This window comes from Meleagris gallopavo, chromosome 28 (assembly GCF_905368555.1).
Source record: "Meleagris gallopavo chromosome 28, MGAL_WU_HG_1.1, whole genome shotgun sequence".
Lineage (NCBI taxonomy): Eukaryota > Metazoa > Chordata > Aves > Galliformes > Phasianidae > Meleagris > Meleagris gallopavo.
In genome coordinates this window covers 3,484,322-3,510,644 of record NC_139431.1, presented here as the reverse complement: position 1 = coordinate 3,510,644, position 26,323 = coordinate 3,484,322, and the positions used below count along the sequence as shown (strand labels likewise).

General features: G+C 54.6%; 1 protein-coding gene across 1 annotated transcript; it reads right to left on the bottom strand.

Moving 5' to 3' along the window:
• Positions 1 to 6,388: 6,388 nt before the first annotated feature.
• Positions 6,389 to 18,336, bottom strand: WNT2B (Wnt family member 2B). Its single transcript, XM_085210640.1, has 5 exons — positions 17,474 to 18,336; positions 10,154 to 10,374; positions 8,478 to 8,755; positions 7,914 to 8,178; positions 6,389 to 7,451 (listed from the first exon to the last, which is right to left on the bottom strand). The coding sequence occupies exons 1-5, from the start codon at positions 17,635 to 17,637 to the stop codon at positions 7,222 to 7,224; spliced, it is 1,158 nt and encodes a 385-aa protein (XP_085066766.1). The 5' UTR covers positions 17,638 to 18,336; the 3' UTR covers positions 6,389 to 7,221.
• Between the last annotated feature and the right edge of the window lie 7,987 nt (positions 18,337 to 26,323).

The following is a 26,323-nucleotide window of genomic DNA, read 5'->3' as shown; positions in this document are numbered from 1 at the left end:
CTGTTTTCTGAAACTACTAAGAGTGATTGTGGTATCTGCATGGGAGTCTCCTTGGGAGACCTGAACTTTCAAGTGTTAGTCCAAAGAAAAGTGCTATCATTGTTGATATCAAGATCTGAAGAGACCCGAGGTGTGGAGCACTCTTAAAAGGAATTACTTCAGATATGGACCAGCCACGAGGGTCTGTTTACTGGAAAGGTGAACAGATAGCTGTGGCAGCCAAGTGCTTGGAGGTAATTGGTGTGACCTCCATTTCCACCCTTCTCCCATTAGAGAATACGTCAACTTCTCAACACTCAGGTCTGCTGCTCTGTACTGAGGAAGCAGGCTCATGTTAGGCAAAAAGCTTCTTAAAATGTGGAAATTACAAAAATAGCACAGGCTTGCAGATAAACATTAATTCTGTGCGTATTAAAAGTAGTCCATCTTTCTCTGTTTCTGAGATACGTGTAGTTATCTGTAATAACTGGGGAGATTTTGCATGCTTCATCTTCACTGATCTTTGTGAAAGATTGATGTGAGCTGTGACCTTGACAGCTTCTGTGAAAGGTTTCTGGTTTTTGAATCCTGAATGGAGGAAGCTTGCTGTAGCCTGTACTATTCTCTGAAGCAGTACCTAAATCAATCAGCAAGAATGTTTTTTATTTGATTCTTTATTGTAGGCAGAACTCTTATGATATTTTAATTATACAGATGAAATATTCCATAATTCTGATTCTCTAAAGGTCTTTCAGTGCAGGTGCAGCTTCTGGTACTTCTGCAGAGCTTCCAGCCTAAGGACCAGTGGGCAAATGTGAGTAGTGGAATAGTTGTTCCAGCTTTTGGCAGAATGTAATGTGAAAGCATGCAATGTAAAAACAGAAGGAGTTTTTCAAATCTAGTTTAAAGAAAAAAAAAAAAAAGACTATGAAGCAGACTGTCACCTGTGCACCTCCTGATTGTGAATGGTTGAGATGCAGCACCCACGTTTAGGTAGGAATGCCATTGTTACTCTTCTGGTTGGGCTTCAATCCAAGTTAAATGCTTGAATTCATCAGGGAATCGAGAGGGGAGCCCTACAGAAAGGCAATACCAATTTTTTTTTTGAGTTGCCTACCCACTACTAGGTGCCTTTCTCAACTTCCCTTCCAGTTGAATTGCAGCCATTGGTGGTGTTTCTCACTGTGGAATCACTGTGGTGATTAATAGGTATGTTGTGTTCGTGTAATTTCACATCTTGGTCCACAGGGGCCCATAAGGTAACCAACCTAATGCTTTTTAAAGTTGAACATTTTCCAGCATTTGTGTGAGGTTATAAATGAAGCAGTGCCTCCCATGTATCATCCCAAGAGCTGCTTTCTTTCACTGTCCTCCCCTGACATAACAGTAACAGAAAGGGGATGGGCTTGTGCTGAAAGTATAGCTGGCAGCAGCCTATGTAATGAAAATGTTCCTGTCTACCTTGAAGTGCCAGTAATTCTTGAGGAAGGAGGAGCTCTCTGCATGATTTCCTAGCATGCTTTATAGCAACATTCCTTTGCCACCTTGGAGCAGGGGCTTAGCACCTGATGCATACCACAGTGCTACCATATCAGTCCACATGCAATTAAGTTGCATAATGTATATGTAACAAGACAATTATGACTGGGGACAGATAAGCATTGATTGTTGCCATTTCCCTGAAACATGCACTTTACAATATGTGCCTCGTAGCCACTGGAATAGCAGAAGCCTTTTTAAGGCTTTATGTCATGCAGTAGACTTCTCAAGTCTTCGTTTTATTTGGAGGAGCCAACGAAAGGCAAAGAACTTGAAAATCAACATTTATTTCTATGCATGCTGCTAATATGTGAATAATTATAGTCTCTTTGATTCATACTGGCAGGATTTGAATTTTGTCGTCGTTGTTGTTGCTCACGGTGCCTTAAAGCACCTCAGAACAGCTCAGTTTTTGCTCAGCTCCCTCCAGGCGTTTGTGTTGCCAGTTTTCTCCTGCAGAGGTAGTGACTGTGCTGAGCAGCTTTCCAGGGGCAAAACTTTTCTCTGGCTTATAATTAACTCTTAAAGCAGCTGTGTGGCAACGTAGGCTTGTAAACTCTTCTGGTTGACAGAGGCAGCATGAAGCATCTCTAGTTTCTTTGGGCTCCTAAGCCACGTCAGAATTAGCCTCTAGGTAACTCGCTCCCTTACAGTTGTGTACCATGGTGTTAGCCTCTGTTCTTGAAATATGCATTACTGCTGCCTATGCACACGTGGCTGTAGGACTTTCCACCCTGTCACAAACCACAGTCACCATTTGTCACTATGTTGACAAGCTCGTGCTGGAGGTGCTCACCTCTTAGCCCAGGCTGCTGCATTGGAGCAGCTGATGGCTGAGGCTCGGGGCACTCCAGCTGTCCCGTGCCACGTCTCTGGTGTGAGCCAGGCCAGGTTATTTCCTGCCTCCTTGTCCTGGAATTGTTGTGAAGGTGCCAAGGTGTAGATCCATGACTCTGAGCAAGGCAGTGTTTAAAGGTCATAGTCAAGATCATTAATAACAAGGTGCAAACGGCTGGTTTATATGTAACGTGAAGCTTTTTACTTATTTCATTTTTGCACTTTGGGGGCTCTGTTTGCTTATGGAGCACTTGGTGTCTGGTACCTATTTAGGCTGAGAGCAGGCAATTGGGTTCCTTCAGGCCTTCAGAGGAATGCAGAAAATTGTTCTCTGGTGTTGTAATTCTGCTGGGATAACTGGAGCTTATTTGTCTCACTGCTTATTAAATGCATACTTGTCTTGAGGTCCTCTTTTTTTCTTTTTTTTTTTCTAAAAAGCGTTGGGTGAATCCCAAGGACCACAAGTGAGAGGAAGATTCCAGGGGGAGGGGGAGAGAGAAGAGCCTGCACCTCTCTTTGAACTGCATCATTGGCCTCCTGTGCCAGCAGGCTGAGGTGGTTAAACACGAGAGCAAACTCCCAGAGAGAAAAGGAGATATACATATGGGGGTCTTATGGACATAAATTAATCTGCCCTTCCCCCCTGCCCAGAGATGACAGGCTGAGGGGAGATGCACCTCCCAAACTACTAATATATGGGGTGTGTGGTTGGGAGCCACGTGGAACTGCATTGAGATTTCAGAACAGGAACAGCTGTGGAAGCAGAGAGCAGATGTGTGCTGGTGCTGTGTTCTGAGCAGAGGATGGTATTGGTAGCAAGGGCAGCGAGTGCAGATGGGATTCAGATTCTGCCAGCCTCCCAGCAATACCCACGTTCCCATGCTTTGCTGCTAACAAGAACAAGCAGACTCCTTGCTTTCCTTTCTGCAGTTAAAGGATGTGTGGCTGCGTAAGTGCTGGGCTGTCTGTTCTGATCTTCTGCTTACGGTTCAGAAATGTCCCCTAACCATCAGGTCACGCTGGCAGCAGCAGTAATAGTGGGCTTCTGTGTTCAGCCTGCTGTGATCTGAACTCACCCACATGTCAATAAAGACAGGGAGAAAGTCAGCTTTTGAACTCTGGCTCCCTCTTCCCTTTCTTGCACCTCCCAGCTGAGGCGTGCTCTGCATGCCCCAGCCCTAAGCACTGCAGAAGAGGACGGTGATCAGGGATGCTGATCATCAGCTTGGAATTTTCCTCTTTATTTCCAGCTTCGATTGTTGTGTCTTGCTTTTTGGTGGGCCCTTAGGTGAGTCTAATCATTGGGGAATGCTGGATAACACACCCGTGTTCATTGCATCAGTAAGGGTGCTTCCATTAAAATGAATACATCTCTCCATTGGGGATCTTCTTGCTTTGGTTATTTCTGGTCAGTGACATTTTCTTCTACTCTGGATGCCTTGAATTGTGCAATCACACCATAGCCTCATCAGTTTGGATCTTTCTCTTAACAAACTCTTGATTTCGTTTCTAATCTGGCTATAGGCTATCATCAGTTATAAAACAGTGTGACAGAGTATGTGACTATTGCATTCTCCCATACTGACTCATCAGCTGTGATTTCAGAGCAGTAATTCCCTGCTGCTAGTTGGAGCAGCCCTTCGTGACTCGTGTTCAGTAAGAAGGGATAGGAAGGCTCCCACTTGACAGGTTGTGCAAATGTTAGAATACCCTGATAAATCCGTCCCTGAAACTTGGACCTGTCACAGAAGTGTGGCTGCTGGCATAGCCCTCCTTCAGGTACTGGCACAGGTGCACGAGCACTGCCTTCTGCAGGGGCATGAGTGTGATGGTGAGCAGAGGCACCTACAGCTGGGACGAGGGTTTTTAGGACTGCGGTGTAACTGAGCGTTGTATGCGTTCTGGATTGTTGTAGGTCAACATCTGATCCATCTGTTCGGTGCACCCATCCAGAAATACTGCCTGGGCTACGGCCCTCTCTCACTTGCATGTGGCTTGGTGCAGGGAATGCCCTGTGTTTGTTCAGGTCCCATGTTTTGGATGTCTCCTCCTCCTGTGCATCCTGCCCAGCTTCTTCAGAGAAGGTAATTTATTCAGAAGCTCGTCTAGCAATTAATTCTGCTCCTTGTTTGTGAGTTCAGCCATGCTTTTGACTGGAGGATAATTAGAACATGATCTTCCATAAAAGGCTCCCCGTACACTTTAGATTACTTAAGAGGGGCTTGTGAGTGGAACCGAGTATTCCCTGACAAGACTGCAGCCTTCATAAACTTTTATAGATGGAAAACATCTGCTTTCTGAAGATGAGTGCACTGAAGGGGAGTTTCGGGAGGCCTCATCTGTGAGAAGACACACAGCACTCTGATTTCCATTCAGCCTGCAGTGGGACGTCCTCCTGTGCAAGCACTGGGGTTAGTTCTGTTAACCAGCACTGCTGGCTCCCGGGCATCGTGCTTTTCATGCTTCTGCTAATCACTTGTTAATAAACAAGAGGGGAGCACGGCCTCGCATAGCCCTCTGCAGAAGGACCTCCTGCCTCGTGGGCTCGAGCTGTTGGGCTGCCTCCACACCCGCTGCTCCCGGTCCTTCTGCGGTGCTGAGGACAGGCAGTGGGGCCCTCGTGTGCTGTCGGTGTGGGATTGCAAAGGGAGGTGGTGCTGCAGGAAGCGCAGCTGGGCGGGGGGGATCCTCACAGTGCTTTAATATCTCGTGGGTCACTTTGGGGCTCGTCCTGCAGGACCTCTGCCCCTCACAGCCTGCCTGGGGTGAGGTACCCCCAGCTGCCCCTGTGGGGGCTGTGTGAAGTCTTTGAGCCCTTCCCATCAAAGCAGTCCTCCGAGGGCCTTTCTCTCCCTGTTCACGCCAGCATTTCCTAGGGCCATGGGGTAGAACCCTCGTTCAGAGGTGACTCTTCGTGCGATGGCCAGTGAATGGCTCAGAAACAGAATCTGTTCTGATCCCATCCTGCTGCTGTGACCCTTTGAACATTGCAGTTGCACAGAGGGAACCAGGAATGCTGACAGGAGGAACCTGTCAGTGCTGGGAGAGGTCGGGCACCTTGCTGGGACAGCAGTGGTGTGAAATCAGACTCGAGTTAAACATGTTTACAACTGGATATCGCTGCAGGCTCCTCCTTGTTGTTGGAAGCTTGTAACGTGCATAAAAGCACACACTGTGCATTCCCCAATATGCACAGAATTTCATTATGTGCCCTTCAGCACAATGATGATCAACATGAGGAAAACAGGTAACGTTTCACTTGCTCACAGTGCCTGGCAGTAGGCAGCTGAGCTACGGTCACTTTGCTGTGGTCAGGCTGTGCCATCAGCTCTGGCTGTGCAGTCATTCTGGGGCTGCTGCAGTCCCAAACCTTGGCACCATGAGTTCCTTGCAGCTTTGGTTCAGGATGTTGAGCTTCTGAAGCTTCAGTACACACTCAGGAATTGCTGTGGTTTAGGTAATTCTTTGGTTTTTTTTGGGGGGGGGTCAGTTTTGTTAATGGGATCAGTTTAGTTAATGGGTTCAGTGCCTTTACTTGTGCATTAAGGCTGCCTGTGTGGGTTGGTCAGACTGGGTACTACCTTGATTAGTATCTGTGTACTGCATAAAGCATCTATCAGTGCTCGTGCAAGCTGGGGGGGAAAAATAGAATTTCTGGAGATGAGAGGGGTTAATCCCCATAACATATCCACTTACTGCCTGGCTGCTCCCTGCCCTGCTCTCACCAGCTGCAATTGGAGCTGACAGCCGGAGTTTGGGTGTTGTAAGGGAAAGATGTGGGAGCAGATCTGGTGCCTCCTGCCTGACCCAGCGTTCTGCCAGTGGGTGTCCTGGAGCACAGTGCTGCTGGGAGGATTCCCCGTGGGATTTGGACACCGAGGCGCTGCTGTGAGGGATGAGGGGTGAGCACAGGGGGTGGCTGTGCCCTGGGATGGGGGACCTGGAGCAGGAGGGACTGCTGCAGTCACGTCCCACGGGGTTGGAAGCACAAAGCAGAATGCAGAAATTAAAAAAGCAAAGAACGTCATTTTCTGATATAGGTTTATAATGAATTTTGACTTAAAATAATAAGCAGTATACACAACATACAAGTGAGTTTTACAGAGAGATGCTCTTGTATCCGTCAACTTCCAAACCTACCAGTAAGTTCACAGATCTCGTTTGCTTTCTCTAATGCTTTGTCTGCAAACTTCTACGGCCTTCTTCTGTAGCCTTTGTCTTTTTGCAGTCGTTCAGGCTTCAGCTGACAGTTCACAACTCCGCCTGTCATCTTTGCTGGGATGCAGGGAGAAGACTGTGCAGAAGTTGCTCAGCGAGTGTCAGTAGTGCAGTGGGGACAGCGTGCCAGGGCTGCTCGAGGGAAGCACGGAGATACGGAGCTTTCTGAAGACTTTGCAACACCCTTCCTCTGGCCTTGCAGAAAGGTAAAAGCAAGAATGCTGTCTGCGAGAGTTTATTATTCAGAAACAGTCGGGTATTTTTTTTTTTTACATTGCAGTTTTACCAGCAAAAAAAAGTTGGGAAGAGGCAGCATTGCTCCATCATTGCATCCCGATGGTCAGTCCTCTCAGTCTGTGTCACTTGCACTGTCCCTCTGCGAAGGGAACAACGGCAGCAGAAGTTTCACAGTTGAAGCGAGGTTGGCTGCCTCCTGGGAACGGGGTTCTGTTTTGCTGAGCAAATAGAAGGGTCCACAGCACCTCCTGGGAAATGTAGTCCTTTCGTAGTGCTTTGCAGAGTTAATTAATTAAATAAAAGCCATGCAGTCAAACTACAGCTCCCAGAAAGCGGCGGCCCACAGGGCACAGGTGTTTAAAAATGGAAAAGGTCGGGGGGTTTTACAGCCAGGTTCTGCCACTCGTCTCCTCAGGTCTGGTCCAACCACTCGGCCCTTTTGGGCGCTTTACACGTGTGCACATCCACAGTGTCCTCGCACTCCTTGCAGCGCACAGCGCAGCACCAGTGGAACTTGCACTCGCACTTGGTGACGCGGGTGACACGGGTGGTGTCGTAGCCCCTCCCGCAGCACATCACTTCGCAGCCATCGGTGCCACGGGAGATCTTGTTGCACACGCGCCCTGCGGTGCCCAGTGAGCCTGGAGGGGAGGAAACAACTGGGTCAGGATGATCCCCCCCTCCCCTACGCCGTGCTGAGAGCTCCCTGCGGCCCCCCACCCGTGTGTCCACCACCTGGAGCCTCAGGCGGGGCTGTTTTATCATCATTTCTGATGTGGTGTGCCCAGATGTGCTGTTACAACATGAGGGCTGTGAGCAGGCTGCTCTGCACGTGCTCACTCTGCTTTGTTGCAGGTGAGCCTTGCAGCAGCAGGAGTCTCCGTGCTGCCCTCAGTGCCTGGCCTCAACTGAGGAAGCAGTGATCCCCCCCTGGACCGAGGCTGTTGGGGGCTCCTTCCCCACCCACCTGGCCCCAGGGATGCTCCAAGAGTCAGAGAGCTGCACCCCAATAGGTCCGTGCCGTGCTGCACCCCTGGGGGTTGCAGGCCATCGGGTGGGCAGGGAGAGCTGCTGTAGGTGCTGATGGGAGATTTTGGCTGTACCTGCTGACTTGTCCATCACGCAGTAGTCGGGTGAGTTCTCAAAATACACTAGGTCTGTCTTTGTGGGCTTCCTGAAGTTCTTGTTGGCCACGGTGAAGCCGGTACCGTCCTGGTTCATGATCACCTGGATGGCCCCGTTGTATTTCTTCCGCAGGTAATCCCCTGTTTTCCGGAAATCCGACATAGCCAGCCAACAAGTCCTTAGCGTGCAGGAGCCACTGACCCCATGGCATTTGCACTCCAGCTTCAGGAAGCGCTTCACAGCCTGCAGGAGGGGGAGCACATCAGGACTGGGAAATGGTGGCCACAACTAGCAGGACCATCCTAGACGTATCCAGGCTGGATGTGGCTCTGGGCAGCTTGGTCTAGAGGTTGGCAACCCTGCACGTAGCAGGGGGGTTGAATCGAGATGATCTTTGAGATCCTTTTCAACCCAGGCCGTGCTATAATTCTATGAAAGGAGCCCCAGGGGTGTGTTCTCCTCGGGTGTGTGGAGCTCTGGATCCTGCCCTGACCCCACAAACACACCCCAGCAGCCCTTGGAGGTGTCCCAGCCTCACTCACCATCCTGCCGCAGCGGTTGTTGTGCAGGTTCATCAGCGCCCGCGCGTCCTTCACTTTCTTCTCCTTGGCATCCACGAAGGCTTTGGCAAAACGGATGCCATAGTTGATGTTGTCACTGCAGCCACCCCAGTCGAACTCCCCGCGCTCATCCTTGGCACGGCCGCGCTTCAGCGGGTCGCAGCCGCAGGCCTTCAGCTCCCCTTGGCTGCAGGCACGTGTGATGGCATAAACCACCCCGGCCGAGGAGATGGCGTAGACAAAGGCGGCCTCCCTGCTGCCTGCGGGCACAGAGCACGTGGTGAGGAATGGGCTGGGATGGGGCTGCAGCTCCACATGGGGAGGGGGTGCAGAGCTGCAGCTCGGCCTGGGGGTGTGGGGTGGGGGGAGCCGGGTTTTGGGAGCTGTGCTGGCCCCCGGGCTCCCCACGCAGCCCCGCGTGCCCCCCAGCTCTCTGTATCTCTGGTTTGAGTTCGCAGCTGGTTTTATAACGCTGTAAAAGATGCTGCAAATCAAAACCATGTTCGTCTTCTTTTGGAGAGCCTTTGAAAGCAACTTCAAAGGGAACTGAGCTCTCTCTAGGCCTGGCAGGATGGGGTACGGCGAGGAGCTTTCATCAGCTCCTGTGCTCATCAGCTGGGACAGGACGTGGGGCCACAGTGATGCTGGGATGCAGGGGGATGCTGGGGCTGAGCGCTGTGCCCCAGTGCTTCCAGCCTCCTGTGCTCCTACTGGGCTGCCCTGAGTCTGCCCAGCATCCACAAACCCCATCCCACGTGTGCCCACGTGCCCTGCAGACGGGCTGCTCCTACAGCTCCCAGCAGGTCTCATCATGGCTGCCGTGCCCTGAGCTCCCTGCAGTACCAGGAAGGACCCCCCCATGGTGCAGCCCCTGCTTGGAGCCTGCAGCAGCGATGCCACCCGAGCCCGGTTTTGCCTCCCTTGCCATGCGAGGAACAGGGAGTTCCCACGTGAACTGCTGATTCCTGGCCAACCCTGCTCTCCAAATATTTATATATCCCATTACTGTTTACATACGAGCCTGTTCCCTGGAGGTGTCTCCTCCTTCTCCCTTCTCCCCCAGTGCTCCCCCCGCTCCATCTCCTCTGGTGCAGTTGTTACAAAAGCAGTGGTGTGCACCCATTAATGCTTTATTAATTTACAGGGAAGGCAAATCTCCCCTAAGCAGTAACCAAAGGCAGGGGGCACAGCAGCAGGGATGCTCCCAGCACAGTAGTGGGGCACAGTGGAAGCTGGGACTCCCCCAGGGACTCTGTGAGCTGGGTGCAGATCCCTCTTGGGTCACTTTTCTCCCCGCACTCAATGTGCAGGTTTCCTTCTGCCACAGTATCCAGAGCACAGCTAATCAGTTTTTTTGTTGTTTTTTTTTCCCCCATCAAAACGTAATTTTAAGGGAGAAAAGGTTGCTTTTCTCCATTTTATGTTTTTCCACAAAGAATGCACGCACCTCACCCTTGCTTGCAGCTCTTTCTGCAAGCAAAAGCCACACACTCTAACTACATCAATTTCTCAGGTCTCAGGGCATCTTCCCAGCCCTTTTTTTTGTTGTTGTTTTCTTGTTTATGCAGGGGAAGGACGTGAAGAACCATTCCCTTCCTCCCCCATCCCAACTCACACCCTGCAATGAGGACATGGCATGGGCACACAGCAGCACCTACTTCGCAGCATCACCCTCCCGAAGACGGTGTGGTCCCGGTCCAGGGTGCTGCAGTTCCAGCGGTGGTGACGGAACTGATACTGGCACTCACGGATCCACTCCTTGGCTCCCTCCCCGACGGACTGCATGATGTCGGGGTACCTCTGGCACAGCTGCCTCTGCTTGTTCACCAGCCCTGGGATGTTGTCACAGATCACCCTCGCCCCCAGCGCCCCGATGTACCTGCAGGGAGAAGGGAAAGGTGTGGAGGTGCCTGGAGCTGCAGGCTCGGTGCCCCATCCCTGCTGCTGGGTGGCACAGGCTCCAATGCAGCGCTCAGGTGGAAGAAGAGGGGATGTGAGCTTCGCTTGTTGCTGCAGGCTTTGCTCATGCCGCCTAGCACCAAAGCACGTTTAAGATCATGTCCTGAAGATGGACAGCTGTGCTGTGCTGTGTGCACGCTGCCTGCACCTCCATGCATTGCTGGGAGCAGGCAGCAGCTCCATGCAGCAGCACAATGCACCACTGTGCTTGGTGTGCAGTGGGCAGCTTTCCCCACCCACCAGGGGGATCCTGGCTCTTCCTGCACCCAGCAGCCCTCAGGCCTGCACGGACAATGGAGACATGGTGGAATTTTCCATCCCCATCCCATGCATGCTCTGCCAGCAGCAGGCTGCTCTGTGCCGGGGAGTGATTTTTGCCACATACCACGGAGCTGTGATTCTGGCTGCAAGGGAAGAGGTTTGGGTGGGATTCAAATGTTTCAAACCCCCGGACTGGAAATAAGACCCTCCCTTTAATCACACTAGAAAGCAATAAACTTGGGCAATATGTCATTGTCTTTCTTTCTCTCTCTGGCCATGCTCTATCACTTCCATCAGCCTCAGAGATAGCTCCCAGGCTCAGGAAAGCCCAGCAAGCAAAGAAAGCAATGGGATCTTCCTCCCCACCCCCCCCCCCTTTTTTTTTTTTAATTTAAATTTTTTGTTTAAATGCTGGCAGAAGCACGAGGTCATCTCAGGCTGGAGCTGAGGACAACAGATGTGGCTCCCCACAGCTCTGCTGCTGCACTGGGACCCACGGGCACTGTGTCCTTGTGGTGGCACAGGGCAGGAGGACAGCAACACCCCCAGACCCAGAGCAAAGGAAATCTCTAGGCAGGATGAATACTGCGTGCTCTCATTCTCACATGGAGCTAATTACTTCTCGTTAATGCTCCTGCTAAATGTCAGCATCAGAGAAAAATGGAGAAGATGGAGCAGGGCAGGATGCCTGCCTGCAGAGCACCGTGCTGCTATGCCCGGTGAGAGCAATCCCAGTGCTGCTGCTGGGCTCTGATACCCGCAGCCCTACGCTGTGATGATGCACTGACACTGCACCTGGAACTGCCATGGCACAATGGGACAAAATCCACTCCGTGCATGGGAAAACCTCAGCAGCAGCCTGTGCCTCTGCTGCCTGAGAGCGGCTCCAGCGGGGTCTGGTTCTATGAAATGGGGCGAGATGGAGAACACTGGGAAATCTCCTGCCAAGCAGAATTTTGGGAAGGGAAAAAAACAAACATTTGTTTTGGATTGGTGAAAGCATCCCTTCTGATCTTACTGCTAAAACACTGTGATGTTTTGAAAGCATTGAAATAGGAAATAGAAGGGTGCTCTGAGAAGCTCCCAGTTGCTTTAGCAGAACAAGCTGCTCCATTTTTTAGAAATGAAGTCATGCCAGACATGGCAAATTCTGTGAAGCGCTTTGCTTCTGGGGCACCCGCATTTATACAGTAGGAAAAAACACCCGTGAGAGTGCAGTGCCCATCCATCCTTGGGGACAACACAGTCCTGGACCCCCAGTGCCACCCCCAAGCCAGTCCAGGACCTCCCCAGCTGGGAGGGGTACCTGCAGCCAGGAGGGTGAGACTGTTAATTGCATGCAGGTGGGTAATGAGCCTTGCCCTGCCTGCTGAGAGCTGCAGGTGTGCTTCTGCGTCTTTTGAGCAGCGTCTGCAGAGCTCTATGCTGTTGTGGATCCCTCTGGTTCCTGTTTCCTCTTGGGGTTCGGATTGCAGCACTGCTGGGAGATAGCTGAGCCGCACCTCCACCTTCTCCTCGTCTCTTCCCATGAGGAAGACCTCACGCAGCACCAGCACAGACCAGGGGCTTCTGTTCTGCAGGTAAGTGCTTCCAGAGCCTGGGTGTAAGGGAGGGGAAGCAGTCCTAGCCTGCTGCTGTCTGCTCTCTGCAGCTTGGGGCCGTGTGGCCGATGCTTCTTCCCAACAGGCTGCGCGCGCCGGCTGCGCCATGCGTGGGGAACAGGAGACAACTGTCACATGTTGGCTCCCAGTTGTTTTTCTTGCTCTAAGAGTCTGCTGACTTCTCCTCTTGTAAACAAGGAGAAACCTAAATTGCTTCTAAGATAAACATGCAAATCAGAGGCAGACGCATCTATGTACTTGGCAGCATGCAGTTGTGCTAACCCCCTCCCCACGCACGCCCTGTGCTGAGCTGCGCTCCTGGGACTGCACACCCAGCTGCCCCACTGCTCCCAGCTCCTCGGGGGGCTCTTGCAGAGCTGCGTGGCCCACGTTGCATCTCTGCCCCCAGTCGAGGCCGCTCAGCAGCACGGGGTCCTGGGGGTGTCTGTGTCGCTGTGCGTTGTGCCACGCGATGTCCCCAGGAGCAGCTCTGGCTCTCGTGGTGTTCCAGAGTCCCTTTCCTGATTGCTAACTGTGATTTTGGCAGCAGCCCCCTCCTGCTGAACTGTTTAGCAAGAAACATAAGCTCCCACCGTGGGGAAAGCAGGGTTGCTCCAATACCATTGAAGGTGCAATTGTAAATCGGATTGATAGCAGCTGAGTTCGGCACCAGAGGTTAAAGTGGGGGTGCCCGTGTTTGGGGCTGCAGTAGAACACAGCCGATCCCACCTGGAGCTGGGGGCAGCTCTGAGCACATCCCTGCAGCTTCTGTTCTCTTCCTTCCCACTGAGAGGATACAGAATCTGCAATTTGGTGGGAGGCCGAGAGCCCCCGGCAGCTATCGGAGACACCTCTTCCCGATAGGATCGGATCCAGCATCCCTGCCTCTTTATCTGATAAAGAGCAAATTCCAGAGGGCCTGGCAGCATCTCGCTCCTCGAGTGCTTTGCATAGTTCCTGCAGAGGCTGCTCTCCTTCCTCAGCTCTGCACGGTGCTGGGGGGACAATTTATAGCCAATGGCACCGCGCTTTGGGTTGCAAGTTGCTATCGACATTTGAGATATTATTTTATTATTATAAACTCTGAGTATTTTATTAAGCCCCACTGGGAACGGGGCCATCCTGGCCTGCTGGAATTGTTAGCGCCTCGGAGTGATTAATAGTCCTAATTTCCTCACTTAGAGCCACTGCTCTGTGTGCTGAGAGCGTTAGTCTCACTTGAATAATTTCTAATATCATAATGCCGGGTGAAGCTGCTCCGAGCAACCCGGCCAATGAGCCTGGAGAGAGCAGAAGGATTTTTTCTGTTGTCTCTCTTTTTTTAAGAGACACTTCCTATAGGTGAAAGTGACCCTAATGAAAAATGAACTACAAAACACAATTAGGGTTATTATAACTAAACGGAGCGACTGAGAGAACCCATCTGTTCCCAAACGCTCCCAGCGCAGCGCCAGGACTGCCTCGAGGGCGCAGTTTGTTCTCCATCCCTCTGATGCTGCTCTAGGACTGATGTTTCAATGAAAGGGGCTCCATGGATGGCCAGGGCTGGAGCACATGGGGACAGGGATGTCCTGATCACTGCCCTATTGTTGCTGTGACCATGCAGAGCGCGTCGTGGGGAGCAGCATGGGGTCCCTGAGCCCCCAGCACTGCCCTGCCTGCAGTGCACTGGGCACACAGGGCTGCTGGGATCTGACTGGGAGCAGCAGCACGCACTTCTCAATGGGTTACGCACCGTGGAGGCTCATGCAGCTGTCCTTAGCAAATAGCAAATTGATGCTATTTCCCCTCCCACACACCTCAATGCGACGCCTGCTCAAGTGAGACCCTCTCTGATATCCCAGAACCACGTGTGCAAGTAGCTCCACTTCTCCATCGCTCTCTGTGCACATCCACCCAAACCAGGACTCGGCATTGGTGTGGGATGGAAGCAGCAGCAACCGCTGTGGTGTCCCTGTCCCCGTGAGCAATGCCCCAGAAGGCTGAGCAGGTGCTCAGGAGGTGCTCCTGCTCCATGATTTACCCTCATGCTGTTTCCCTACTCATGAGCCCTTCCCAGTGTGTGCACAGAGCTGAAGGGTGGCAGTGGCCACCCAGTGGAATGGAGCATCCCAGTGTGCCACAGTTCCCAGCCTGGGGACACTGCGTGCAGTCAGACCCCGCACACTGCTTGACCCCAGCACGAGCCCACACTGCTCTGCTTTCCCCAGATTTGCTTTATCTCGTTGGGAGCCTGATGCCTCCCATCTGCTCCAGTGCCAGATGAAATTGAATATTTGTAGTTTCCAAGGGCTGTGGTTAGCAATAAACAAGTTAGCTGACGAGGACTTGGCGCGTCGCGGCAGCGGGGGATGCGCGTGGGGCTGCGGGTACGTGTGAGGGTGGGGTGTGCACGAGGTCTGTGTACATTTGCCTTTAACCAAACCTTCAATCCACAACGGTTTTCCACAGCAGCGCGCTCGGTGGAGCTCTCAGTCGCGAACGAACCCGACTTGGTTATTTACACGGCGTTTGTTTACTGCACGGTTCGTGTTTATAAGCAACGTTGGCCTAATCTTCCCAATCTTTACAAGGAATTTTGGAGGCCGTTCTGGGGGCTTTGCAGCACTGCTGGGCTCATGGCACGGTCCCTCCTGCGCCGTGGGCGCTGCGCTCGCCCTGCCCGGGTGCACTTGAGTGTAAACGGGATTTAGGGATTTTCCCATTGCATTCCTTTTTAATTTCTGTCTGCGTTTCAGGCGGTATTTTGTTGCTAAGTGATGTGTCATAGTTTGGGAGCTTTATAGTTTGGGTGCTGCTGCCCAGCCTGCGCCACCCCACACCCGCTGGTGGTCCTGGCAGCACCCGCTGCTCCTCCCCAGCACCCACACCCCATCACCACGCACCCCCAGGCCCCTCACCCAGAGCTCCCCGGTTCCTGGAGCTCTGCACGGCAGTGGGACCGCGCCTGACGTCACCCAAAATTAATAATTTGCAGTTGTTTAGAAGAAACATTTGGTTGATATTTCCTTTCCATGTACTCCGATCAGAAGCGGCCCAGTTTTTTCTATTAATCTACTTTAAAAGTTGACTCCGAAAATGAGAAGCATTTCCTCTATTTCCACAAGTTTATTGTGTGTGAATCCCTAGAAGAATTTGGCAATAATAATAAAAATAAGGAACGATGATGCACCACCAAATGTATTTACTGTAATATCAGTAGTGCTAAAGATGTGCTTGGAAACCCATGGAAATCACTGCATAACTTTTTCCCAAACCACAGCTGTTTGAACCCGCTTTCAGTAAAGCACAATCTCAGCTAAAGGCGCTGCTTTATCAGAGCTGACACGAAGAGCGGAGCAGCGTTTGTGCTGGTGAAGGTTTTTCTTAGGAATGTTCTGCTCGACGGAAGAGAAAGTGCAATCAGCAGCGTGAACTTCCGAGTTTAATGTATTTGGTTTAGGTTTCCTTTTATTTTTTTAAGGCATGTTACGGACCCTGGGGCCAATTCTGCTTTATGAGAGAGGCTGAAAGCGCAGTGCTCAGCCCCACCATGGCACAATATGTGGGGGGCACTGCCTGCTCAGCTCTGCCCATTTCCCAGCACTTATCCTGCTCCTCTCTGCCTCAGAGCCGAGGGCACAAAGTGCTGTGAGAGCAGATCCAGTGCCACCCGGAGAACGCAGCCACTGAGGCTCAGAGCATGGCTGGTTTTGCTCCATTTGTTGGGAAAAGCATTTGGAATTAGGGCCACCACTGCGGTGCAGTCGCTCTGGGGAGAAGCGGGGCGTGAAAGTAAGGAAAACTGATGTTTTTCACGTTGTTCCTAAGGATTCTGAGTCATCAGAGGTATCTGAGTGCATTAACAGAACTGCTCAGCTCCGGGAGATGCTGTGAGCCATAGCCTGTCCCCTTCCAGCAGCATTACCCTGTGCGTCCACCCCCGGCTCCAGCAAACCTCCCCCTTTCCCTGCCTCCGTGGTAAGGACACGGAATTCTCCAACTTCTCTGCGATCCTGAGACTGCCTCGGCTTTTAGCACAGCAGCACCATCACCTTCTGCACAGATGTTGTCCCGTCTTCGCCTGCTGTGATGGGTGGGGGCCGATCAGGCGGCTGGGAGCCAGGCAGTGCGTGCATCGACCTGAGCCTCACCACTGCTGACTCGCTTCCTCACCCAGGCTTTCAGACCCCTGTGGGCTCACCGAGCTGCAGGTCTCCTCTGGGCATTGCAGGCATTGTGTCCCCTGGGATCCTATTCCCAGGATTACCGCTCCCGTCCCGGAGCGCTCAGAGCTGCCGCTGTGACACACAGTGCTGTGCCGGAGGACCGGAGCTCTCAGTGGGGCTGCGCGGCGCTCCCAGCGCTGCACAACCTCAGGAGTGCCACCCATCCCCATCAATGTCAGATGGATTAAGTTAGATTAAATTCAGCTTCAGTTTGCTAATGGTGACGGTGCGTAAATTGGGGTTCTCTGTAAGGTTAGTGAGCACTGTTACAGGACGGGACGCTGAGAACTCATGTGCAGCAATCAGTTTTCCTCGGGCGTTTCTGAACTACTGAAGCTCTGTGGGCTGACTTGAAAACTTCACCTTCCCTGTCTTCCTACCGACTCTCGTGTTGCATGCACGAATTTTAATTGTTACGAGGACAGGAGATTAATTTTTGAGAGGCCGGCTGGCTCTGCCACGGCTCTGTGCGTTTTCTATGGCATCACCTCTGGCTGTGGAGGAGCTGTATCTTACTCAAACAGGGAGAGCGGTAATTTGGGAGCGGTTGAGAAGCGATCGCGGAGCATGGGGGATAACACAGCAGTCCAGAGGCGTTTGGGAGATGGATCGCGATCCCAGAATTGCAGAGAATTGCTCAGCCCCAGCCCATACCGAAGGCTCATCCCTCTCCTTCCCCGCAGAAGGCCGGGCTCGGGGCTCAGCTCCCGGCGGGTCCCAGCCCGAGCGGCCCCGGTCGCGCCCGGCCCCGATCCACGGGAGGTGCGGAGCGGCTCTGCGAGGGGCTCCGCTCGGAGCCGGTGCGCGCCCACAGGAACCGGGACCGGCGGGGCCGCTCTGGCCGATCGTCCGATCCCCGACCGTTCCGCAACCCCGACGCGTTTGCCCCCCCCCCGCGTTCCCCGGCCGGGAATCGCCGCCGCGGAGCCGTCGAGGCGCGGGCACTCACCACCACGAGGAGTCGGCGCGGGGCGTCAGGGCGAGCAGGATGAGCACGAAGGGAAGGCAAATCCGCGGGGCCGCACCCGCCGTCCGAGGGAACGCTCCGCACTCCGCACGCCCGGGGGCCACGGCAATCCCAGGAGACGCTTCCAGGCGGTTTGGACTGAGCATATCTCTCCGGGGCGCGGTCCAGACGGAGAAATGAGCGGGGACGGGGTCCTGCCCGCGCTTCCCTCGGGCGAGGGCGGTGCGGGCGCCGAGCCGTGCCCGTCACTGCCCTCCTTCGCGGCTCCCGGCTCCGCGCGGCTGAGCGAGCCCCGGCTGGGCCCCCGCTCCCAGGCGCATGCTGCCGCGCGGGGGGCGGCGGAGGGGCTCCGGGGGTCCCGGGCGCTCAGCGTGGCCGGCGCCCCCCGAGCGGAGCACGGCGTGCGCCGGGGCCGGGCCGGGCCATAGAGGTCCTTGTGCGGAGGGCGAGGACACACTGGGGATAGCGGCGCGGGGGCTGTGGCCAAATATTGACAGCTCCCTCCGTGCTCCGGGCTCTCATTGGGCAGAGTCAGAAGCGCGGAGCCGCGGCTCTGGCCGGACCGACCCCCATTTCCACAAGGGCACGTCAGACGGCCCCCTCCGGGCTCCTGCCCGCCGCCCCGCGGGGCAGCTCCGGCCGCCTCGCCCTCCGCCGCGGTCCCGCAGCGATGGATCCGCCGTTCCGCGGCCGCCCCGTCGGGGTCCGCTGGCGAAGGGGCGCAGCTCGGGGCCGCTGCCGGCTCCTCCGCGCTCGCCCCCGCCAGGTGTCACTGCAGGGTGCCAAACCGCCGCGCTCCGCCCGCGCCTTTCCGCGGTTCGGGCTGCGGGCTGCGCTCCTCCGGACCGGGCCGAGCCCCTCCGCACCCACCGCGCGGGGGAGGTGTGCGGTGCGGCTGCCTCACCTTGGAGCTCCCCTTTCCCTGTGAGCCCTGCCCGCCAGCCCTCCCACGCCCTGACGCTGAAGGCATCGGCCTTAAGTGGGTCGCCTGTCTCTCATTGTTGGCTCTTCACAATACGCCTAATTATTATTTGCTGGGACCGCAAATCTCGGTATCTGCCGAAGGGCTTTCAGCGGTGCGAGAGCCCTCAGCCTCCCCTCCCCTCTGCCCAGCGAGCTTTCTGCTCCTTCCTTCCGACTCCCGTTGTTAGAGATCAGACAGCGACTTCGCTGGCCTGGGAGAAACTGGGGCTAGAGCCTCGCGCTTGGTTATAATCCAATTATACTTCTGAAAACTGCAGCAGCAGAAAGCGAGTGCCGGTGGGGTGCCGTCCTTTTGTCTGAGAGCCTCAGTGAAATATTGCATTACAGCTTGTTCACGAAGCTATTGCGCTGAAAAGGCCGATATTTATAGGCTATTGTGGGAGGTTGGGCGTTCGTGCGGGAGCCCCATCAGCAGGCAGCACGTTGGGGCTCGGAGCCGGGACGGGGCTGCTGCAGTGCCGTGTCTGCCCCTGTCCCGCAGAGCCAGGCTGAGTTGTCGGTGCTGTTGCCGTTCCGTGGATTGTTCTCATTCAAAGAGAAGAGATGGAGCTCTGTGCATCCTGCTGCTGTGGGAAAGGCAGAGCAGGGTGCAGCCCTGGGGTTGGTTTGGCTGCGCTTTGGCGCTGGGCAGAGCTCAGGGCTGGGCAGGAGACACAGGCAGGGGGGGTGCTGGGTGTCTGCCGGGGGCTCGGGGCTGAATGTAGGTGCTGGGCGGTGCCTTTGGGTCCTGATTCACAATGCTTAACATCTGACGTGCAAAACATCTCCATCAGCCTGATTCCTTCTGCTGATGCTTTCCTTGGCAGGATCTGGTTGGCAGCCCCGGGTATCGCTTCGGCTGCCCCGGCTCTGTGTTGGGCTCTCTCCTACCAGTGGCCCATGGAAGGGCCGGGGCTGCTATCGCTGTCCCAGCGGTTGCAGGAGCCTCATATTTGATCTTTCACTCAAATTAGCAGAGCGCTGGGGATGTGTGTGTGCCTCATCGGCATGAGATGCCGGGAGTAAATAAACAAAGCTCTGCTTTCAAAGGCTTTCACGATTCATTAACTTCAAAGGAACGGGTGCTTAGTTTCCCTAGCAGGTTGCTGTATTTGCCTAGCAGGTCGTTGTATGTATTTCCCTAGCAGGTCGCTCGCTGCAGCTCATTCTGGCTGCTGGAGGTGCCCGGCTTCTCTCTGGCCTGGTGCAAGCACTTTGCATTGGCCACGAGCTTTGCAGCAGCCTCCCCACCCCTTCCCAAGGCACAGCCCTGCTGGTGAGCGTGGCTGTGCTCTGTCCCACGCTCAGGGCTCAGACTTGCTGCCCAGCTGTCCCTCCTTGGCACTGGTTCCTGCCTTCGCTGTGCAGGCACAGGTGCAGGGGCAGTGCCAGGCACTGGGGCTTTGCAGAGGGATGGCTGCACCTCCACCCACCCATGCTGGGCGCAGCTCGCCTTACATGCAGCCACCCCAGGAATAACTCAGCCTTGCATAATCTGCCACCTGGAACCTCAGTGGGGAAAATCACTGTCCTGGGATAACCCTGAATGCCAGGCCTGCTGACCTTGGGTGAAAGCTATTTTCTGATGCAATAAAGCCCTCTGTAGGTGCACACATGGAGCGCAGCAGTCCCAGGCTGGGCTGGGGCAGTTGGGGCAGTTGGGCCATGAGTGCAGTGGCTGAGCTCTGCAGACAGCACCGCTTCGGTGCAGCGATGGAGGCTGTGCTGTCAGTGCTGAGCTGCAGCCCCGTGTGGCTTCAGCACTTGGTTGTGAAAGGATGTTCTGCTCCCCCAAAGAATGGCCATCCCTGGACCCCCAGCCCTTGGCTGTCTTTCTGATGCCCGAGATGCTAAGAACACATCTCAGAGAGCTACAAATACCCAAAGCGATGAATCGACCCTTCCCAACAGCCTCCACCACCATAGAAGCAGGTGTCAAACAAAAAGGCACAGCCAGCCCTTGGAGGAGAGCAATGGTTGGTGCTGGTGGTGTGTCCTTCTCTTCCGTAGCTAATTGCTTTGCCATCTCAGGCTAATTGAGGAGCAGCTCTGTGGACACGCAGCGCCTGGCTTCGTGGGTCAGCCCTTGGTGATACCTGGGCTCTGTTCCTCACTCCATACCCACCCCTCACCCTGCTGAGCCTGAGCTCCACGTGCACAAGGGAGCAGGTTCTGATGGATGGCTGCAAACCCGGCTGCGTTCATCATAAAGCCACCAAAGGCCAGAAATGGTGCAATATGCCTAAAAATACCCCGACCGCGCCGCGCAGCCCCGGTTTTCCGTCATCTCGCAGAGGCATCTGTGTATTGTGTGCAGAGTGAAGCAGAGCGTGCGGGAGGAAGGCAGCCATAAATCCTCCCCCCTCCCGCGTCCCAGGGCTGTCTGGCAGGCTCGAGCCCCGTCTGTCATCGGCGGATCAGACGGGCTGAAATTCGACAGGCCTGTGGAAAAACGCGGGGTGACATCACGCAGAGACACCAAGCCACTGATTAATCTCCAGGGTCAGTGGCTGCTTTATTTATAACCAGGCGAGTGGTGGAGGTGGGTTTTTTTGTTGGTTTTTTTTTTTTTTTTTTTTTGGCAGGGAGGAGTTCTGGAGGTGAGCAGTGCGTGGGCTCATCCTGCACCACTGGGTGCTGCCATGTTCCCAATGGCTGGGGACAACCCCAAAGAGGACATCCCCAGCGTGGCCAACAAGTTGCCTTGGCATTGCTGTACCCCAGCCTGGTTTCATGGCCCCGTGGATCCCAGTGGCTTTTTTCCCAGATAACCCAGGCAGCTTTGGGGTGGGTGACTGAATTGGAACAGACACACGTTTGGAAATGTTTTGCAAAGCCAGGACTGCACCTCTGCTGCCAAGTGAGAAATGGCCAAGGGGAAAAAAAAAAAAAAAAAAAAAGCCTATCAGATGTGCTCCAGCATTGTTTCTAAATGGAGAAAGTAAAAGGAGTAAGTTTCTAAGTATGAAGTATAACCATTTCATTAGCACCAGGTGAATGTCTTCTCCTGACTGCAGAGGTGATGCTGCAGAGCTGTGGGTTTGCATGTGTCAGTGAAGACATTTACTGGCTTTTGTCCTTAACCTGGCTCAGGCTGATGCTGATGCAGGTGGGAACCACCAGGTTTCACCTCGCCCACAGGTGTGCAGCACATACAGCATAAGTTTTGGTTTGGGCATGATGTGAGCTGGTGCTGAGCCCCCATAGCTCACAGGAGAGCTGGGATGGGGTGGGAAGGTGGAATAAGTGAGGAAGTGTGGATGGCACGAGCGTAGCTCCAAAGTAGGGCAGGACACGTCCTGCATATAGTTTCATCCCTATCATCAAGGATGGATTTTAAGTGCTTCTTCGGTGACTCATAGGTCCTGGATGGGCTCAGAGGACCGTCCTCCAAAATGGAAGGACGGGAACCAGGATCAGATAACAGCAGTGCCCGAGCTCCGTGCCTGCTGTGCAGTGCCAGGTGGTGGGGGCAGTCCTGGAGCTGAGCCCAGCCTGCCCTGCACTGCAGCAATCCCCAGGGCTCAGGGCATGGCTGCTCCTCACCCATTCTGTGTGCCATAGGCAGTGCCTCCCTCGTGCCCCAGCTGGCTGGGATGAGGGCAATCAGAAACCATTCAGGATGCTCGTTAGGGATCCAGGCTCGTGCTAAGAAGCCCTCTCTGTATGGTGCCACACATGAAAGATGCTGCATAGTTCAGAGGTTAACTTTTATCTCAAGCTCAGCACGGAGCTGAAGAGTTTCAGCACTTTTTAAAATACCAGAAAAATATAAAAAAGCGAGGAGAAATTCCGATCTCTGTTACATTGGTGTTAATGGAGAGAAATTGAATGGAGGTGTGTAGAAGCTTCTGATTTCCTCCCGTGTGTGATTGGACAGAAATAGCCCAGAGCATCTCAGTGCTGCTGCCCAGCAGGAGCTATTAGTGTTTCCTTCCCTTTGGTCGGTGCCTGTAGCACAGCAGGAGGAAGACAGGTTATGTCTGTGAGCGTCTCCATGGTGTGCTGTGCTGGATAACGAACTGTGGCTAAATTGGGGGAGCCTTCTAGGTGCCAGCCCCTCTGAGGAGGCAGGCAGCAAGCTGTGCTGGCAGCCCTGGTGCCAGGAGCAGAGACACTGCAGTGATAACCGTGTGCTGATCTGCTGGGAGCACCAGCCCTTCTCATTCCTGGGTTTTCACAGTGTGAAAGCAAAGACACTGACACCGCTGCAGAGGGGAGCTGTGAGTGAGAACATGTGGTCTTGTTGCTGATTTTATTTGGTGAACGCAAGGCTTAAGGATAGCAGCAGTCAGAGCACAGCTGGGCTTTATTTTAGACGAGCAATGTGTGAGCAAGGTGAGGAAGCAATGCTGTGGTGTCGTAATGTCGAGACCGTTCCGAGCCAGGAGCAGTGTGACAGCAGTGCTGTGGGCAGAGGGAGTGAGGAGAGGATGGTGCCCATGGGAAGCTGCTCCTTCTGCCCGGCAGATGAGGTCCGGCCGTGCTGCAGGAGCGGATCGGCGCCGTCAGCCGCTGCTTTGATCCCTGGGCAGCGTGGGGCTGTGCGGGGCCGGGGCTGTGCTCAGCAGATGGAAGAGGCTTTCCGCGTTCTGTCTGTCTTCTGTTTGATGTCTAATCCGCCCTCGAGCGCCAGAATCCTGCCGGCTGGTGCTGGGCTGCTTTGCTGCAGGCGATGCTGGTGCTCACGGGAGCTCAGCCACCGAGGGGCTGTGAGGACAGGGGATGCCCACAGGGCTTCTGCTGGGCTGCGTGTGCATTCACACACCCCCTGCACATCCCTGGTGCTGTGCCCTCCACGAGGTGGGTTGTGCAAGGTTGGATGCTGCCGGGCTGAGCTGAGCTCCCAAGCGACTCCAGGGAGTGCATCAGTGCTGGATCCCGGCCCTTGGCTCCCCACCAGCACACCTCTGGGGGGATTGTGCCTCAGTGCTTTGCAAATCATCCAGCAACCAATCCATCCCTGAAGTATTTTGGAGATGTCACTCTGAGAATGTAAATGGCGCGTGATCCACGGGGTCCGGCGTGCTGAGAAACGTGCGGCCTGGAGCAGCCCATGTGGGAGGGCTGCAGGGTGGGATTTATTGGCAGTGGGTCACACTGCCTTTCAGACCCCGCAGAGACCTGAGAGAGATACAGAACCATTTTGCTGGCACGGATATCATGCTGAAGCTTGGTATTTTCAGATAGTTTCCGAGCTCCCTCTCCCCCCGCAGTTTTGAACACAGTTGTTTATTGGAGCTGACAGCAGAAACACAAGCAGTTGTTGGTCGCTCCTGCAAAAGCAGCATCTATAAGTGATGGAATGGATGTAACCAAGCCAGCGAGTACTGCAGCACAGAGCTTCATGTGCATGCAGCTAATGGTCCCCAGCTCCATGCAGCCACTGCCCGAGGGCACAGCACCAGGTGCAGCACAGCTCAGGACCCCATGGAGCAGCACTTGCAGAGGTGAGAGGGCAGCAGCACCCATGGTGAGTGGGTGCCCAGCTGCATGCAGAACCCGTTGGTGTCTGCAGCCATTTCCCATCTGTTATTGCGCTCACTTGATTTATCTGCTGAAGAAATTCCTGGTATAAACACAGCATTATCAGAATTTTACTCCAGACTTGCCCCCTGGATTCCCTGCCAGCTTTTGCTGGTATTGTACTTCCGCTACAGCAACTCTTCAGTAAAAACAAACCCCGGTGGAAAGTTACTGGGGCCATGGGCCGAACTGGGAGGCTGTGCTTGGAGCCAGCCCGTGGGAAGGCCCTGGTGTGAGAGTACAGGGATCAGCTGGTGCAGCACAGTGGGAGGCGCAGGGACAGCTCGGCGCCTGCAGAACTGCATCCCAGTATCAGCCCTGGGCAGAGTCCGGAGTGCCCAGCAAGGGCTGAGCACAGCTTGCAGGCAGACCTGCATCTGCCTGTGGGTGCCAGTTCTGTTAACAGCTGGTCCAGGGCAGCTCAGCAGCACGGAGCTGCATTCTGTCACACTCCCTGTGAGCACGAGGGCAGAGGCTCATCCTTGCAGGGCTAAAGGTCACTGGGTTGCCTTCAGCCTTATGGCTGCAGGATGGCCCAGGCCAGGACTGTGCAAATCATAGCCGTGGAAATGCTCCATTCCTGGCTTGGTTTTGGAAGCAGCACCCATTGGTTGTCCCTTCCACGCGTTGTGTCCCCACTGCCTCCTCTGGGGCTGCGGGCTCTGAGCTGGGCAGTGCAGCAGGATGGAGTGGAGCTGCTGATGGGGCCCTGCAGTGGGCAGTGCACACGGGAGCAGTGCTGACAGCGGGCACTGCATGATGGCTGTGGCTTGGTTTTGTTTCCCCCTACCCCTGCTCCTTCCCTTTGGAACCACTGAAAATCAAAGCCGTTCATCAGGAGGAGGAATCTGATCCCACAGTTGAGGAAAGATCTCTTCTTGGGCTGTTCCCGGCTCATGGACTCGTGTCAGAGGCAGACTGCGTTCTTGCAACCCACCTAGCACCCTGCAGCTCCGTGCTCCAGTGCTGCAGCATCCCTGGGATCGCTTCATTACGTTAAGAGAAGAACTGAGCAGCGCACAGAGGAAGGGTTTCCCTTGCGCCTCTCTGTTAATATCGCCGCGGTGGCCTGAGAGGGGCCGTGCGGCTCTGCAGGTCAAACACCGACAGCGGAGAGGAGGACAGGAGCTGCGCGGTGCGGTGACACGCGGGATGTCCCGTCCCGCAGACGGCCGCGCAGCGCGCTCTGCCGGCGCCTCCGAGCACGGGCGGTGCGGGGTTCTGTGCCCGCTGCCCAGCGCCGTCCCGCATCGCCCCGCACCGCCCGTCGGTGCCTGATTCACCTCCTGCAGCCGCGCGGTGCTGCGGGTCCGGCGGGAGCCAATTCCCTGTCCGACCCGTTGTGTTCGGGATGTTTTGGGGAAGAAATGGCATTCGAGGAGCCGGAGGTGCCGGCGGTGCCACCGCATGCGGGCTGGAGGACAATTCCCCTGCAGAGCGGCAGCGCGCGGTGCTTTTCAAAACAGGAGTTGATTTTTTTTTTTTAGCTAAAGCAGCTGTGGGACATTTCTTTGCATCAAAGATTCCCCCACCCTTCCCTCCCCTCAGGTATTCTGGCAGAGCAGGGCAGCTTTCCGCACAGATTCCCTGCAGCCCTTCGCACAGCTCTCCCCTTCTCCCCTCCCCGAGCAGCTCTCCAGCTGGGACGGCTCTCCCGCACCCCGCCCGGCCCGCTGTCAGCGCACTGTCCTCCGCTTGATCTTCCCGGAGCCTCTCGGCCCCGCTCTGTGTTTACTCGGCGATCCGACGGCCGCAGGAGATGGACGCGTGGCACACGTGGGAGCGCCGGGCTCCGTCTCTTGCAAAGCCCCCGTGGGTCGGGGGGGTCCCGGGGCGCTGCGGGATGGCGCAGGCGCGGCTGAGACCCGCAACAGTCCGCAGCCATCAGTCGCGGGCGCGAGGGTTGTGTTTGTTTTTGTAATCCCCCCTTTTTTTTTAATTGTGATTTTAGCGGTGGTGAAAGGTGCTGGATTGACAAGGCACGGAGACGGAAAGGCCTCTGGGATCCGCTGAAGTTTACATTTACAAAGGACACAGAGAATAAATAGAAGACAGTGTTTAGAGTCCTCTGTAGACACTTCAGACTTGCTTATAATTCTGCAGCAATTCCATCACCTCTGAAGTGATTGATGCTCTCTATAAAGTCGTGCCTTAAAACATTTTCCTACGTGTCAGGGAGAGAAGTTTATGACGCTGTACTGAGGGCAGGATGGAGCTGTGTGTCAGGGCTGCCTACCTGGGGCAGCTACAATGGGGCTCCTTTCACACACCTTCATCCAACTGTTGTGTTTTTCTTTCTTTTTTTCCCCCGGAAGCTTTCATTTGTGTTCTGTGGAACAACAA